At 41.6% G+C, this 18,074-nt stretch overlaps 1 protein-coding gene across 1 annotated transcript in view; it reads left to right on the top strand.

Moving 5' to 3' along the window:
- The first annotated feature begins 635 nt into the window (after positions 1–635).
- gucy2g (guanylate cyclase 2g) overlaps positions 636–18,074 on the top strand; it is a 67,890-nt gene continuing 50,451 nt past the window's right edge. The window contains exons 1-5 of the mRNA XM_060841796.1: positions 636–848; positions 1,657–2,005; positions 6,969–7,078; positions 11,950–12,132; positions 13,715–13,859. Coding sequence (XP_060697779.1) covers positions 651–848; positions 1,657–2,005; positions 6,969–7,078; positions 11,950–12,132; positions 13,715–13,859 — 985 coding nt within the window. The 5' untranslated portion in view covers positions 636–650. The remainder of the gene's footprint in view (positions 849–1,656; positions 2,006–6,968; positions 7,079–11,949; positions 12,133–13,714; positions 13,860–18,074) is intronic.

The raw sequence follows: 18,074 nt of genomic DNA, 5'->3' as shown, positions 1-18,074 counted from the left end.
TGGGAAAGGTGAACTGGGAAGAGAACATATTGGGAAGTAGTAAATTCAAAATAACACAATTTGAGTGCACTAAGAGGGGTATTGTCAAGACCAGAGTCTAATTAAACACACACATTAAAACAAGATACAAATCACGCTGTTGATGCTGATGCAAAATAGACTGAAAACTGACTACTTCTCATCAAATTGAAGTATGTTTAGGAATTAAAATGATTGGAACAGTCAGAATTTCAGAAACTATGAGTAGAGCTAACAATTTGTGCTGCCCTCTGGGATTTACTTCATTTACTCAAACTTATCACTTTAATCAAATTCATTAACAAGATTTGTGCCAATTAAAGACAGAATATAGACATTCAGGGATTAACACATCCATCTGGTGCATTGTGTATAAATATGACATGGATCTGTGATATTGTTATGACCTGAAATACTGGTCACACCATCTGAAATATCTAACAGCTGGAAATTAACAAGAAAGCACTCGAAATTTCGTCGATAAAAGCTTAATGTGCATTATGGCTGCATTACTAAGTATTTCACTCATATTCTTCTTTTTCCAGTTGTTTCCTCTTATAAACTGCACAGCGGTTTCTAAACTTTTCTTAGGCTTTCAAGCTCCCCAAAACATCTCCTTCCCTTTCAGTGCCATGAGACTGGGATCTGCCATGCAGCTTGCCATCGAGAAAGTCAATTCAGACCCTCTTTTCATGTTAAATTACACACTGGATTTTGTGTACGCCGACAGTGACTGTGACCCAAAGACATCCATTAATGCATTTATCAGCCAGGTACAAAAATACAATATTTCAGTGCTCTTCGGGCCAGCCTGTCAAGAGGCAGCAGAGGTAAGAGCTATGTGTCAAGGATCTCACATCTGGTGGTCAGTAAGTTACTGTTTGTTTTGTATCATTTACTGCAATTTGCACTGAATTATTAATTTAGTGGTAAAAACAAATTACAGGAACAATGCAACTCCTTGGATTCAAATAGCAAAATGTAACTAACTAAACTCGCAATTTTTAACATTTAAATCCAATTATATTGTAATCTTGACAAGCTTAGAGTAAACTTAACAAGAGATTCTCAGTAAATCATTTGTCAATCTTTCAGAATTCTGTGTGTCTCCAGTTGTTCCGCAGATTTGGGTAGTAACGTTTCAGGTGGACTGTCAACTTGATATATTAATTTGGTCTGGTAGGTGAGACTGCATTCAGAAGAAGCAGCTGATGTGTTATTTTTAATTGCTTGAAAGTATGAAACATAACTTTAGAGAACATTTCCTGAAACATTTAAGTCTTTTGTGAAGATCCTTAAACAGGAAAGACATTTAGCAGGTGAACAAGGGATGGAAGTGATCTAATCTAAGAAAGTAAAATAATTTCAGAAGACAATAAAAATGAAGAAAACAGGAAGTGAGAGGAAATTATGGTTATGAAGGGGTGAAGAAAATAGAAATCAAAAAAGAATGACTAGAAAAAGAGTCCAAATCCAAAGGGGAACATTTAACACAATGATAAAGAAATTAATAGTTGAAGAAGTCAAATACTGTTGAAATGAAAAAGCTTAAAGAAAGATTAATTTCAATTTAGTTCTTATATTTGACTGCTATAACCTACTTGTGTGTTGACTATTCTTGCAAATTACTGTTTTTAGATTACAGGTTTATTCGCCTCTCAATGGAACATCCCCATCTTTGGATTTGTGGACCAGCCACCTGCATTAGACCATTTCCTTGAGTATGACACTTACATAAAACTGCTGTCTCCATTGCAAATCATCAGCGATGCCCTGACTAAAACATTGCAGTTCTTTGGCTGGAAGTATGTTGCCCTTATTGGAGGGACTGCCAGTGATTCAACATGGGACAAAATTGATGAGCTTTGGGAAATTGTGGTGAAGAAATTGGAAATAAACTTTACCATCACAGCTCAAGCTAAATATAACACAGGCAATTCAACCCTTCATCGGGCACATCTCAAGCAAATTGCCACTGTAGCTAGAAGTAAGTGTGACCAGTTTATTGCACAAGCAGATCACTGGGCAAACTTTCCCAGGAAGGGGTTTGGGGCCTGCATATGGGGAGTTTAATTTGATTCGAGTTGATCAGAAGAATTGAAGAGTACCAGCCAGTATGGAGGTTGCTGTTCACAGCACTCCACGTTTGAGTGTGGCTTCAAAGCTTGACATTGCGAACTTTTTGGAGGTTTTGCATTTCATTCACCGCCAGTCCCGTGAGATCACGGGCATTAGAGATCTGTGCTATCTTTTGTAATATTCACTTTTGTTCTTTTCAAGGATCTGTTCCCAGCTGGGTCAATCATTATCACATTCCATTCCACATATAATTGTCAGCACTTTATATCTGCCATGATGCTGCACACTAAGTTACCAGCATCATATTAGGTTAAGAGGCAGTGGCTTTTCTCCACTGAATCAGCAATTCCTTAATCAAAAGTACTTCTGATGTCATTAAGGGTCGTTCTATAGTAAGTAATATGTTGCAAATATATATATATATGTATATATATATTTATAAATGCATAGAGGATATTGAAAAAATGTGTAAGTTTTCAAGGTGACTATCATGATTAGAGGTTTTCATTTCTAAGAGGAAGGTTGTTTCCTTTTTATTTCATTCTGATTTTGTCTTTTAGAACTTAAATAAATAAATCCATGACTAATTTGTGTTCAATATTTGTATTTTAGCCTTGATTTATTGTTGAGAAACCTTGGAAAAATGGTCCAAAATCCTTAGTGAATAGTCAGTTTAAGACTGAGATGAGGAGGAAATTCTTGTCAGAGAGTTGAACCCCTTTCCAAGATGAGCTGTTGGGACAGAGTCCTCGTTTATACTTAAGGCTGAGATAAAATCTTTATCAGTGAGGAATCAAGGGTTATGGGCAAATGGCTGGGAAGTGAATGTGAGTGTTGGGTCACCTCTGATCTTGTTGAATGGCAGAGCAGGTTTGAGGAGCTGAATGGCCTACATCTATTTCTTATGGTTTTAGAGTTGTATATCACAAATGACTTATAAGAGGATTGAAATCGGATAGCAATATTAAAATCATCGACTCAAAGTGGACCATTCAACCACTGTGACTATTTGATTGTTCCACCAAACGATGGCTGATTTGAAACATTGATTTGCATAGGATTAATGTATCTGTCTTTTCTCCATATCTCTCAATGCCTTATCTAACAGAATTCTTTCAGTTTCAATCTCGAGTATTTTAACTCTATCCACATTTCTTTTTGAGAGAAAAGTGTTAGATTTCAATAGGGTCTTTTTCATCCGTTTAAACAGGTCCATGGGGCCTTGGTGTGACAGATCATCCAAAACGTGTCACCCAGAGAGTACAATGCTCTCTCAGTACTGTACTGGAAGTCCTGATCTAGCTCATGCCCAAGAGCAGGATTTGAACCATGAATCTTACAATTCAATAGCAAGAGTGCTAACAACCAAGCCACAATTAACATTCAGCAGTATACTATTGTATTAATAGTTGAAACATTTGAACTTAAAATCCTGACAGTAAGATACTGTGAATATTGGAGATCTGAAATTATACAGAAAATGCTGGACAAATCAACAGTTTTGTCAGTATCTGTGGAAAAAGAAGCAGTTTACAATGAGTCCAATGTGACTCTTTGGAAGTGTTTTGTTGTGAAGAAAAGTCACGTTGGACTTGAAATATGAGAGCCAGCATTAGTTGCCTTTGAGAAAGTGGTGATGAGCTGCCTTCTTGATCTGCTATACTCCATCTGGGGAAGGTCAATCCACAATGTTGTTGGATAGTGTGAATGTTTGTGCATGTGCTGCCAATCAAGCAGGCTGCTGTGTTCTGGATAATGTTGAACTTCTTGAGTGTTGTTGCAACTGCATTCATCCAAGTGAGCAGGGTTTATACCATCTAACTCTTGATTTGTGCCTTGTGAATGGTGGACAGTCTTCAGAGAGTCAGCAGGTGAGTTATGCACTACAGGATTCCTAGTTTCTGACCTACTATTATAGCCACTGTATTAACATGGCTGGTCCAGTTCAGTTTCTGATCAATGATAAATTCAGGATGTGATAGTGGGAGATTCTTTAATGGTAATTCTATTGAATTTCAAGCGGTGATGGTTAGATTTTCTGTTGTGGGATATGGTCATTGCCTAGCACTTGTGGGGTGCAAATGTTATTTGCTACTTGTCAGCCCAAACCTGGATATTGTCCAGGTCTTGCTGCATTTGAACATGGACTACTTCTTTATCTGCGGAGTCACAAATGATGCTGAATATTTCACGATTATCAACAAATATCACCACATCTGACCCTATAATGGAGGGATGACCTTTGGCAAAGCAGTTGAGAAGGTTTGAGCTGAGGACACTACCTCAAAGACCAACTGCAGAAGAGTCCCAGAGCTGAGCTCGAAGTTCCACAAACATCTCCCTTGGTGCCAGTATGTCTAATATATTACAGAATAAGGTAACATGAACATGATAAACATTGATTGCTAATATTGTACAGAGTAATCTTTTGCTTTAAATGTGTTATGTTGTTGAGTTAAAAAGAAGTTATTTTTGATACAAGAACGTGAGGTTTGTTGGATTATAATGCTCTGAGCACAAAAGCAAGATAAGACAATTCTGTGTTTGATGATATTAAATTCCATGCGCAAACAAGTAAAAGGAATTGAGCATAAAGAGCCTTTGAAATACCAAAATAAACAACTATCTCTTACTTCACCTTTCTTTTATTCCCTTTTGGAATATGGTCATTATTGATAAGCATTTTTTATCCATCCCCATTGCTCTTGAGAAGGTGGTGGTGAGTCATCTTCTTGATCAGCTGTAGGCCATCACCCAAAGTCCTGTTAGAAAGGGAATTCCAGGATTTTGACCTGTTGACATTAAAGAAATGTTGATATAGTTCCAAAACAGGATGTTATGTAGATTTGAGAAGAGCTTATAGGTGGTGGTATTCCAAAGCACCTGCTGCTCATGTTCCTTTAGGTGGTAAAAGTCTCAGGTTAGGAAGGTGCTGTCAGAGGAGAATTGACATGTTTTTTGCAGTGCACCTTGTAGATGGTATACAGTGCTGTCAGTGTGCATTGTTGGTGGAGGGAGTTATTGATTAAGGTGGTGAATGAGAAAACATTTTAAAAGTTAAGCTCAAGAAGTCCTCTTGATGTTTTCCATGCCATGATATGCATCTCAAAAATGCCCATGGCCTGTAATGGCAATGTGTGCCCCAAACTTGTATTTTTGCGTTGTGTCACCATAGTTTTATCAGATCATAGGGGCTGCTTTCTCATTAGAGAGAAGTGACTGGTAGTGATTTAACCTGAGGGCCACCTCAGGCGAGGGAAGAGGTTGAGAAGGAGAGTCCTTCACAGTAATCTCAAACCTGTACCCTTTATGGTGTCTCATACCAATTATGGCATTTCCATCCCTAATGATCTACTGTACATGGGGCAGATTCCGACAGTGCCAGTAGGATGTGTAAACAAAGGTGATTTAATTCAAGACTCTCGCTATGTTTAAAAAACTGCTTTCAGGACAATAGAAGAGTCAGTCATCTAGACCACTTCAGATTACAATAGCTCAACTGACAAGGCAGTTGAAACCATTTCATTTTCTCTAAACAAACATTATGAAATTGATAGCAGAAACCAGAAATCAATGCTCCCAATCAAACTGAAGTAAGGCTGTTATAACAATCTAATGGTTGTCTGACCTGTCAAGAATATGTAATAGGTTTAGCTCATTAATAATTGAATTAGATCATAAACCATAAGATTTGGAGCAAAGTTAGGCCATTTGGCCCATTGAGTCTGCTCTGCCAGTTAATCATAGCTAATATGTTTCTCAATCCCATTTTCCTGCCTTCTCCCCATAACTTTTGATCCCCTTACTAATCAAGAACCCATCTACCTCTGTTTTAAATACACTCAATGACTTGACCTTCTGTGATAATGAGTTCCACAGATTCATCACCCTCTCGCTGAAGAAACTCCCCTCATCTCAGCTCTTAAGAGTCTATGGGTGGCACGGTGGCTAGCACTGCTGCCTCACAGCACCAGAGACCCGGGTTCAATTCCTGCCTCCAATTCCTGCCTCCTTCTCCCTGTGTCTGCGTGGGTTTCCTCCGGGTGCTCCGGTTTCCTCCCACAGGCCAAAGATGTGCAGGTTAGGTGAATTGGCCATGCTAAATTGCCCGTAGTGTTAGGTGAAGGGGTAAATGTAGGGAAATGGGTCTGGGTGGGTTGCTTTTCGGAGGATTGGTGTGGATTTGTTGGGCCGAAGGGCCTGTTTCCACACTGTATGTAATCTAATCTAATCCCTTCAATCTGAGGCTGAGCCCTTAGATCCTAGTCTCTCCTCCAAGTGGAAACACCTTCTCCAGGTCCACTCTAAGCAGGCCTCTCAGTATACTGTAAGTTTTAAACAAATACCCCTCGAACTTCTAAACTTGATCAAGTACAGATCCTGAGTCCTCAACCGTTCATTATAGGACAAGCCCTTCATCTCCGGGATCATTCTTATAAACCTCGACTGGATCCTCTGCAACGCCTGCACATTTTTCCTTAAATACAGGGCCCAAAACTACACACAGTATTCCAAATGTGTTCTGATCTGAACCTTATACAGACTCAGCAATACATCCCTGCTCTAATTTAAACTGAATTTAAATTCTACCAGCCACAGTGATGGAAAATGAAGTTGTGTATCCAGAGCAACAACCTTGGTATTTGGATCACTAGTTCAAAGACATAGATTGTATTTAAATAATTTTACTCTTTTCAGCAACACCACACAATCAATAAGATATTGTTTAGAGATGTTTACACCTATGACTGAGTGTGCAAGCATAAAGACAAATGTTATCATATAATGAGCAGTAAATCTACTATATAATCATATAGTAGATCCTTCATTATGTTTTAAGTCAGTGACACTGTTCAATGTTTATTTTTCAGTTGTCATTTTAATTTGTACTCCTAAGGTGGCAGGATCAATAATGTCAGAAGCTCAACAGCTTGGAATAACAAGTGGAGAATATGTGTTTTTTATATTGCAACTTTATGAGGTGAGTAATAGTGTGGTGAGTATATTTTTAAAACATATTTTTTACAATTGACCTTTTAAAAGAAGGTGAGTATTTGTTTGACAAAATCCATCACTCACAGCATAGAGTCAACTGATTAGTCCTGGTAGAACCTCATAAGTTGACAATGTGTATGTGTTGATAACAGTATTTTGATCTTCTATAGAATTGGCAGGTAAACTACATGCCAATTATGCATGAAAAGTAATGTTTTGCAACTACATAATGTAATTCAATACTGATAGTGCTTAATTGGATTGCCACCTTGAACAAATAGTGAAGAGTAGTGAGCTAAACAAAATGATCACAAGAACTTGTGATGTTGAATTCTAAAAGATAATGTAAGTGCCTTCCTTGATTTTTTTTAATGCTTGGATTTTGTGGACACATTAATAAATACTTCAGTGTTGGAAATTAAAATGAGAGAGGCGTACACCAGACTGCTGGAACAGAGTAACAATTTGACAATGTAATCCAATGTCAAACCTTTTCCATAACTATGACATAACATATTCAGACAGTCATGTGGCTGTTGGCTAGTAAATAATATTCTGAGGCCATCTACTTAGAGATTTCCTTCCAATAGTATGATCAAGCTTAAAAAATGATAACAAAGCTTTGATTACTTAAAAATGTGCACCCATAAATCACTCTGCGTGATATCAGCACATGAGTTTTAACACCTTGCTGACTTAATTAAGTTATTTATCTAATTTGATTTCCTGTTTACACAATTCTGCCACACTAAAAGTTCCTCTTTCCTGTGATTTATTATTTCTGGAACTGATTTTGTTTCCACATTCTCACAAATATTCACGTATTTTGTTACTTTAACAAGGTAAATCCAGAGGAGAATGTTGTGTGCTTATATTTCTGGCAGGATGGCTGATATATTGCCCATAAATGTTCAAGTATTTTGATGCTTCAAAGACCAAAAACGGTCTTGGTTATTCACTGCAACACTTGTAACAAGTTCAGAGGAGTGGTGAAAGTCACAGCGTTTTTTGCTGTCAGTGACAAACCTGGGGAATAAGGGAATATAAGTGATGCTTTTTTGCTTCTGTTTCCTTTACAGACAGATAGATTAAAAGTCGAGTATTTTGCATGTCTCCCAGCATGTCATTCCTGAACACTCAGGTTGAGACACCAACCTTAAGATACAATCCAGAGCCCTTTGCATTAATAGCTGGAGGTATCAGGGAGTTAGGCTGGAAGCTAAAAGCTAGGACAGACAGAGTCGTCATCTCTGGGTTGTTGCCGGTGCCACGTGACAGTGAGGCCAGGAATAGGGAGAGAGTGCAGTTGAACACGTGGCTGCAAGGATGGTGTAGGAGGGAGGGCTTCAGGTATTTGGACTGCATTCTGGGGAAGGTGAGACCTGTACAAACAGGATCGGTTGCACCTGAACCAGAAAGGCACCAATATCCTGGGGGGTAGGTTTGCTAGCACTCTTCGGGGGGATTTAAACTAATTTGGCAGGGGGATGGGATCCGGACTTGTAGTCCAGCAAGTAAGCTAGCTGTTTGTCAGGATGTCCAAGAATGTAGGGAGGCTGTGGAGAAGGTAGCACTGACAGGGAATACTTGTGGACACAGAGATGGGCTCAAGTGCGTATACTTCAACGCAAGGAGTATCAGAAATAAGGTGGGTGAACTTAAGGCGTGGATCGGTACCTGGGACTACGATGTTGTGGCCATCACGGAAACGTGGATAGATGAGGGACAGGAATGGTTGTTGGAGGTTCCTGGTTACAGATATTTCAGTAAGATTAGGGAGGGTGGTAAAAAAGGAGGGGGGGGTGGCATTGCTAATTAGAAATGGTATAACGGCTGCAGAAAGGAAGTTTGAGGGGGATCTGCCTTTGGAGGTAGTATGGGCTGAAGTCAGAAATAGGAAAGGTGCAGTCACCTTGTTGGGTGTTTACTATAGGCCCCCCAATAGCAGGAGAGATGTGGAGAAACAGATTGGGAAACAGATTTTGGAAAGGTGCAGAAGTCACAGGGTCGTAGTCATGGGCGACTTCAACTTCCCAAATATTGATTGGAAGCTCTTTAGATCAAGTAGATTGGATGGGGCGGTGTTTGTGCAGTGTGTCCAGGAAGCTTTTCTAACTCAGTATGTAGATTGTCCAACCAGAGGGGAGGCCATATTGGATTTGGTACTCGGTAATGAACCGGGACAAGTGATGGGCTTGTTAGTGGGTGAACATTTTGGTGATGGTGACCACAATTCTGTGACTTTCACCTTGGTTATGGAGAGAGATAGGTGCGCACAACAGGGTAGATTTTACAATTGGGGGAAGGGAAATTATGATGCTGTAAGACAGGATTTGAGGAGCATAAGTTGGGAGCATAGGCTGTCAGGGAAGGATGTGGTGGAAATGTGGAACTTTTTCAAGGAGCAGATACGACATGTCCTTGATATGTATGTACCTATCAGGCAGGAAAGAAATGGTCATGTGAGGGAGCCTTGGTTGACGAGGGAGGTTGAATGTCTAGTAAAGAGGAAGAAGGAGGCTTACATAAGGTTGAGGAAACAGGGTTCGGACAGGGCAGTGGAGGGATACAGGATAGCCAGAAGGGACCTGAAGAAAGGGATTAGGAGAGCTAAGAAAGGGCATGAAAAATCCTTGGCGGATAGGATCAAGGATAACCCCAAGGCATTTTATGCGTATGTGAGAAACATAAGAATGATGAGAACGAGGGTAGGTCCGATCAAGGACAGTAGTGGGAGATTGTGTATTGAGTCGGAAGAGATAGGAGAGGTCTTGAATGAGTGCTTTTCTTCAGTATTTACGAACGAGAGGGACCGTATTGTTGAAGAGGAGAGTGTGAAACGGACTGGTAAGCTAGAAGAGATACTTGTTAGGAAGGAAGATGTGTTGGACATTTTGAGCAACTTGAGGATAGACAAGTCCCCCGGGCCTGACGGGATATATCCTAGGATTATGTGGGAAGCAAGAGAGGAAATTGCAGTACCGTTGGCAATGATCTTTTCGTCTTCACTGTCAACGGGGGTGGTACCAGGGGACTGGAGAGTAGCGAATGTTGTGCCCCTGTTCAAAAAAGGGAATAGGGATAACCCCGGGAATTACAGGCCAGTTAGTCTTACTTCTGTGGTAGGCAAAGTAATGGAAAGGGTACTGAGGGATAGGATTTATGAGTATCTGGAAAGACACTGCTTGATTAGGGACAGCCAGCACGGATTTGTGAAGGGTAGGTCTTGCCTTACAAGTCTTATTGAATTCTTTGAGGAGGTGACCAAGCATGTGGATGAGGGTAGAGCAGTGGATGTAGTGTACATGGATTTTAGTAAGGCATTTGATAAGGTTCCCCATGGTAGGCTTATGTGGAAAGTCAGGGGTCATGGGGTAGAGGGAAATTTGGCCAATTGGATAGAAAACTGGCTAACCGGTCGAAGTCAGAGAGTGGTGGTAGATGGTAAATATTCAGCCTGGAGCCCAGTTACAAGTGGAGTTCCGCAGGGATCAGTTCTGGGTCCTCTGCTGTTTGTAATTTTTATTAATGACTTGGATGAGGGAGTCGAAGGGTGGGTCAGTAAATTTGCAGATGATACGAAGATTGGTGGAGTTGTGGACAGTAAGGAGGGCTGTTGTCGGCTGCAAAGGGACTTAGATATGATGCAGAGCTGGGCTGAGGAGTGGCAGATGGAGTTCAACCCTGCCAAGTGTGAGGTTGTCCATTTTGGAAGAACAAATAAGAATGCGGAATACAGGGTTAACGGTAAGGTTCTTAGTCAGGTGGAGGAACAGAGGGATCTTGGGGTCTATGTACATAGATCTTTGAAAGTTGCCACTCAGGTGGATAGAGCTTGTAAGAAGGCCTATGGTGTATTAGCGTTCATTAGTAGAGGGATTGAATTCAAGAGTCGTGAAGTGATGTTGCAGCTGTACAGTACTTTGGTTAGGCCACATTTAGAGTACTGTGTGCAGTTCTGGTCGCCTCACTTTAGGAAAGATGTGGAAGCTTTGGAGAGGGTGCAGAGAAGATTTACCAGGATGTTGCCTGGAATGGAGAATAGGTCATACGAGGATAGGTTGAGAGTTCTCGGCCTTTTCTCGTTGGAACGGTGAAGGATGAGGGGTGACTTGATAGAGGTTTATAAGATGATCAGAGGAATTGATAGAGTAGACAGTCAGAAACTTTTTCCCCGGGTACAACAGAGTGTTACAAGGGGACATAAATTTAAGGTGAAGGGTGGAAGGTATAGGGGAGATGTCAGGTGTGGGTTCTTTACCCAGAGAGTGGTGGGGGCATGGAATGCGCTGCCCGTGGGAGTGGTAGAGTCAGAATCATTGGCGACCTTTAAGCGGCAATTGGATTGGTACATGGACGGGTGCTTAATCTAGGATAGATGTTTGGCACAACATCGTGGGCCGAAGGGCCTGTTCTGTGCTGTATTGTTCTATGTTCTATGTTCTATACAAACGATATCAACAACAATAATCCACCTAAAGAAAGAAATGGAAAACAATAGGTTGCAGGATAAAGATAGAATAAGGAAGAATTTATAACATGCAATTCAGAGGTTTTGTTTTGCAACAATAAATATTTCTTGTTCACTTCTTGCTCGGACTGTCCTTTACTCATGAGTTATAAAAAGAAACATGGACATCTAGAATGAATTAACTAAAACAAAATGCAGCTCAACATATCACACATCTGTGGTGCTATTCATCCCAATTTTTAGTAAACTACAGCATAGATGAAAGGAGAGTAACAGTATTGAGGTTCATCCAGAATATCCTAATTCCACCCCTTAGTACAGAAAAGATCCATAAGACCTTACGAAAACAACTTATATTGCTTCAATCTTGTTCATCTTCTCCACAGGATTATCTTTGGAAATCTGCTTTAGTGGATGGGAAAGATTCAATTGCCTTGAACCTGTACAAATCAGTATTCCTGATTGGACTGAAGTCATATTCTGAACATGGCTACTTCAATTTTTTACAAGAAGTGTACCAACGATTAAAAGGAGCCCCTTTTTACAGTGATTTGGCTTCAGAAAAAGAGGTTTATAAGAGAACTTGCTTATGTTGCTAGAATCATGTTGTCATTCTTTAATAATAGTAAATGATTATTTGGAGAGCCAGTGCAGACATGATGGACTGAATGGCCTCCTCCTACACTGTAATAATTCTGTGGTTTTGTGTAATGGATAAAGCACCTCCAGGTGTACCAATGAAAACATTGGAAAATGAGCATGTCAGGTGAGAACAGTCAGCTCCTATGTTATACTGTCTTTAGTCATAAGAATGGATACTTCAGTCGGGAAAGTGATCTGGGAAAACCTGCCATAATAGTTGCATTGTGAAGAGCATAGGTCTAATATTACATCCTATGCAGTAAAAAATATACTACATGGCAGCCAGCTGTGTTATGTTTGAGGGAGATGGTGATATAATGGAACTGTCACTGGGCTAGTAATCAAGGGACTAGGCTAATGCTTTTGGGACTTGGGTTCAAATCTTATTATGGCAGCTTGATGAACTTGCAGTTCGTTTAATAAATTGGGAATACCAAGCTAGTCTCAGTAATGAAGCTATCGTTGATTGCCATAAAAACCCACCTGGTTCACTTGCGCCCAACAGAGAAGGGAATCTGCCACCCTCATCGGGCTTGGCCACAGTACGAGTCCTAAGCTGGTTGACTCTTAGCTGCTGACAGAAACAGCTGAGCAAGCCTTTCAGTTCAATGGCAATTAGAGATGACAATGAGTGTTGGCCAAGCCATGCCAGCAACACCCACTTGGTGCCCATGAAAGAAAAAAATATTTAGAAATAAAATTGACCTTTGAAAAGTGAGAATAAATATATCAAAGCATTACCTGGAATTTTATGTTCAAATTCAAGCATTTTTTTCTATTTGATAACAGGAAATAAAAGTGAAGGTTTGTGGAATTCAAGCAGGAGAATCTAAATGAATGGTTCATGCCCTTCAAGTGACAAGTCCTTGACCTGAAGTTTGCCCGTCAAAGTTATATACAAATAATTGTTATTGTTAAGTTATTTAAATAGTCATTATTATTAGACAGAATCAAACAAAGCAGGAAACATGTTAAAGGTTTCATGAGGCTCAGTGTTGCAACAGTGACACCTATCTGCTGACCGATGCCTTTGAAGATTTATTGCGATACGCTAAGTACTTTTCTACAGCAATAACTGGATAAGCTCAGAATTACGAATTATGTCAAATGAGAGGTAATCCTGTTCAATTCAAAACAAGGCAAGATGCAAAAACACCCCAGTCTGAATGAATTAAGAGATGAACAGGCAAGTGTTTTATATAAGACAATAAGGATATGAAAGCATTAAAAAAAAGTTAAAAACAGAAAGTAGATTTGGATTAGATAGCTGATTTTGGGTTGGCGCAGACATAATGGAGCAAATGGCTTCATTCTATCCCATTCATTCTCATGTCTTTCATGTAAATCTTGCTTTAAGATGTATACTGTGATATTATTAAAAAGATAATGCACCAAATTAATTAGATCAAGCAGTGGATTTAGAAGAAGAAATAAAAAGGACACATTAGTTTAGCAATTGAATTTTAAGACAACTTTGAGTTTAATCTATGTTTATCTGGTGTAATGCAGGTGAGCTCCTATGCAGCTTATCTTCATGATGCAGTAATACTGTATGCCATGGGTGTTCACAAAATGATAAGAGCAGGAAAGAACCCATTTGATGGAAGAGCACTTATTAAGAATTTGAAAGGTTTCAGCAGAGGACAATTTTATGGTATGTAACAGAAGATTGTACCTCAGGCTTTCTTTACTTGTTGTCACTTCACTGTTCGATTATGATTAGTAATTGAAAACAGGGCCAATTGCAACAGAATCTAATTAATCAGTTTCCTTCTTATTTATTGGTCTTCAGATAATCTCTTCCTATTAATACCACAGGAACATCAGGCAGAACAAGTTAAAATTGGCCCTAAAAATGATGTTTTAATTCCTTTCAAATGTACTGTATGACCTAATTCATGCAGCACTGAGACCACAAGGAACTGCAACAGTTCAAGAAGACAGCTTTCCACCACCTTCTTCAGGCTATTTAAGGATGGACAATAAACGCTGACAGAGCCAACTATACTCTCATTCCTGACAGAATTTTTTAAAAATCAGTAAATCTTATATTATGTCAAGAGTATTAGAATGCCAGTGTACTGGTGTGCATTCAATAAATAATCCTTTGTGATAATTGGAAAAATTACTAAAACTTTTAACAAAAAGTGCTGGAAGTTACAGTGGATCAGGCAGCATCCAAGGAGAGAAACTCTTCGTCAGAGATGATCACTTTTAGTTTTCAGTACAGATTCCAGCATCAGCAATAATTTGCTCCAATAAAACTTCTAATTAGGAATTTTCCTATGTCATTGTCTTTGAAGCTCTTTGAAAGGTCAAGCTGTTTGATATCCATTTTATTCGCTCCTCATTGTGGCAGTTCATTGCCGTTCCTCTTTCTCACGCTCTGGAAGGGAAGTGAATGATCATGGATTAAAATGCAGCAGCTAGCACAGTACTCAATTATAGGCCAGAGAACAAGAATAGTCTTTTCTTTCACTTGTAGATACACTGCCTTCAAACAAACAATCTTATTCGTAGCCTAGCTGAGATTCCACAGAATGTGTCCAGGAAATAACTACAATAGTCATCACTAGAGAACAAGTGCTAGGGAAACTAATGGGGCTAAAGACTGACAAGTCACCTACACATTAAAAGAAGTAGCTACAAAGATAGTAGATACACTGATAGAAATCTTTCTGGAATCCTTAAATTCAGGAAAATTCCCAGAGAATTGGAAAACTGCCAGTATATCATCTTATTTAAATAGACAAAACAATACATAACTATAGACCAGTTTGCTTAATGTCAGTTAGAGTCTAATATAAAGGATGTAATAGCAGAACATTTAGGAATGTGTAATGTGATCAAGCAGAATCAGCATGGCTTCATGAAAGATACTAGAATTCTTTGAGGAGATGATAAACTGAATAGATAAAGGGAAGGAGGGGATGTATTATGTTTCAATTTTCAGAAAGCATTTGCTAATACGCTACACATTAGTCTACTTAATAAAGTAAGACCCTATGATGTTGGAGGATGTCTATCAGTATGAATAGAGGATTGACTAACAGATAGACAACAGAGAATTGGGATGAGTGAAACATTTCCAGACTGGCAACTTGTAATTGGTAGTGTGCCACAGGGATTATTGCTGGGACCACAATTATTTACAATACATCTCAATGATTTGAATGAGGAAAATGAATTTACTATCGCCAAGTTTGCAGATAACACAAAAAAAGGTGAGAAGACATAACAGAAAGAGTCTGCAGAGTTATAGAGACGGGTAATGTGAATGTGGAAAAACTTGACAGATGGAATATAATGTGGAGAAATGTGAGGTTATGTATTTTGGCAGGAAGAACAGAGCCTCTGGAGCAACACGCGGGCTGTGAGCTCTGGAGCAACGTGTGAGGAACCAGCTCTGATGCAGTCCATGGGGAGTGAAGCCCAGAGCAGCACATGGGCTGCGAGCCCTGGAGCAGTGTGTGGAGAGTGAGTCCTGGAGCAGTGTGTGGGGTGTGAGTCCTGAGGCAGTTTGTGGAGAGTGAGTCCTGGAGCAGTGCTTGGGGAATGAGTCCCAGAACAGTGCATGGGGAATGAGTCCTGGAGCAGCACGTGGGGAGTGAGTCCTGGAGAAGTGTGTGGGGAGTGAGTCCTGAGGTAGTGTGTGGGGAGTGAGTCCTGGGGCAGTGAGTGGGGAGTGGGTCCTGGAGCAGTGCGTGGAGAATGAGTCCCGGAACAGTGCATGGGGAGTGAGTGCTGGAGAAGTGTGTGGGAAGTGAGTCCTGGAGCAGCACGCGGGGAGTGAGTCCTGGAGCAGTGCATGAGGAGTGAGTCCTGGAGCAGTGCGTGGGGAATAAGTCCTGGAGCAGCATGTGAGGAGTGAGTCCTGGAGCAGTGAGTGGGGAGTGAATCTCAGAGAAGTGTGTGGGGAGTGAGTCCTGGAGCATTGTGTGGGGAGTGAGATCTGGTGCAATGCATGGGGAGTGAGTCCTGGAGCAGTGCGTGGGGAGTGAATCCTGGAGCAGCGCATGGGAAGTGAGTCCTGAGGCAGCGTGTGAGGAGTGAGTTCCGGAGCAGTGTGTGGGGACTGAATCCTGGGGCAGTGCGTGAGTAGTGAGTCCCGGAGCAGTGTGGGGGGAGTGAGTCCTGAGGCAGTGTGTGGGGAGTGAGTCTTGGAGCAGTGCGTGGGGAGTGAGTCCTGGAGCAGCGCATAGGAAGTGAGTCCTGAGGCAGTGTGTGGGGAGTGAGTCCTGGAGCAGTGCGTGGGGGATGAGTCCCGGAGCAGTGCGTGGGGAGTGAGTCCTGAGGTAGTGTGTGGGAAGTGAGTCCCGGAGCAGTGCGCGGGGAATGAGTCCCGGAACAACACGTGGGGAAGCAACTCTGAGGCAGTGTGTGGGTAGTGATTCCTGGAGCAGTGTGTGAGGAGTTCTGGAGCAGTGCGTGAGGAGTGAGTCCTGGTACAGTGTGTGGGGAGTGAGTCCTGGAGCAGTGTGTGGGGAGTGAGTGCTGGAGCAGTGTGTGGGGAGTGAGTCCTGGTGCAGTGTATGGAGAGTGAGTCTTGGAGCAGTGTGTGGGGAGTGAGTCTTGGAGCAGTGTGTGGGGAGTGAGTCTTGGAGCAGTGTGAGGGGAGTGAGTCTTGGAGCAGTGTGTGGGGAGTGAGTCCTGGAGCAGTGTGTGGGGAGTGAGTCCTGGAGCAGTGTGTGGGGAGTGAGTCCTGGAGCAGTGCGTGGGGAGTGAGTCCTGGAGCAGTGCGTGGGGAGTGAGTCCTGGAGCAGTGTGTGGGGAGTGAGTCTTGGAGCAGTGTGTGGGGAGTGAGTCTTGGAGCAGTGTGTGGGGAGTGAGTCCTGGAGCAGTGTGTGGGGAGTGAGTCCTGGAGCAGTGTGTGGGGAGTGAGTCCTGGAGCAGTGTGTGGGGAGTGAGTCCTGGAGCAGTGCGTGGGGAGTGAGTCTTGGAGCAGTGCATGGGGAGTGAGTCCTGGAGCAGTGTGTGGGGAGTGAATCCTGGAGCAGTGTGTGGGGAGTGAGTCCTGGAGCAGTGCGTGGGGAGTGAGTCTTGGAGCAGTGCATGGGGAGTGAGTCCTGGAGCAGTGTGTGGGGAGTGAATCCTGGAGCAGTGCGTGGGGAGTGAGTCCTGGAGCAATGAGTGCGCTGCGAGCCCTGGAGCAGCACATGGTGAAGTAGCCTTGGAGCAGCGTACAGGCAGGGACCAGTGCAGGGGCGGCATTCCTGGAACTTACCTTGGAGCAGCTGAGTGCCAGTACAGAGTGGACTGGAGACTTAGAGTGGAGAGGGGACGACTGTTGGTCTGGTGTCTGGTGCAAGCGGTCAGACCATGTGTGGAGGCCCTGTGCTGTATTTGTTTGAAATTTTTTTAACCAGCTGCAATGTCAATCCTTTAATGATGTCTTATTCCAAACTTATTTTTTAGAATTCTGTAAAATAGTGCAACAAATTTTCTTTACTCAGCGGGTTGTGAGTTCATGGAATGCCCTGCCAGTAGCAGTGGTGGACTGTCCCTCTTTATGGTCATTTTAGCGGGCATTGGATAAGCATATGGAGGTTATTGGGCTAGTGTAGGTTAGGTAGGCTTCGGTCAGCGCAACATCGAGGGCCGAAGGGCCTGTACTGCTCTGTATTTTTCTATGTTCTATGTTCTATAAATTATTATTCCTCTTTTTATATTCAAGGTTCGTAACTTGATACTTGTACCTAAGATGGCGCCATAAGATACAGACATTGTAAAAGCTTTTACCTGTAGTTCTACAACGGAAAACATATAATTATAAAGGATATCCTATAATGGATATTCTAGTTTATTTATATGGGAGAAGACTGTAGAAAAGTACAGGACAGAGGGATTTGGACGTCCTTGTCTATGAATC

This window comes from Hemiscyllium ocellatum, chromosome 22 (assembly GCF_020745735.1).
Source record: "Hemiscyllium ocellatum isolate sHemOce1 chromosome 22, sHemOce1.pat.X.cur, whole genome shotgun sequence".
NCBI lineage: Eukaryota > Metazoa > Chordata > Chondrichthyes > Orectolobiformes > Hemiscylliidae > Hemiscyllium > Hemiscyllium ocellatum.
This window is presented reverse-complemented; position numbering and strand designations above follow the sequence as displayed.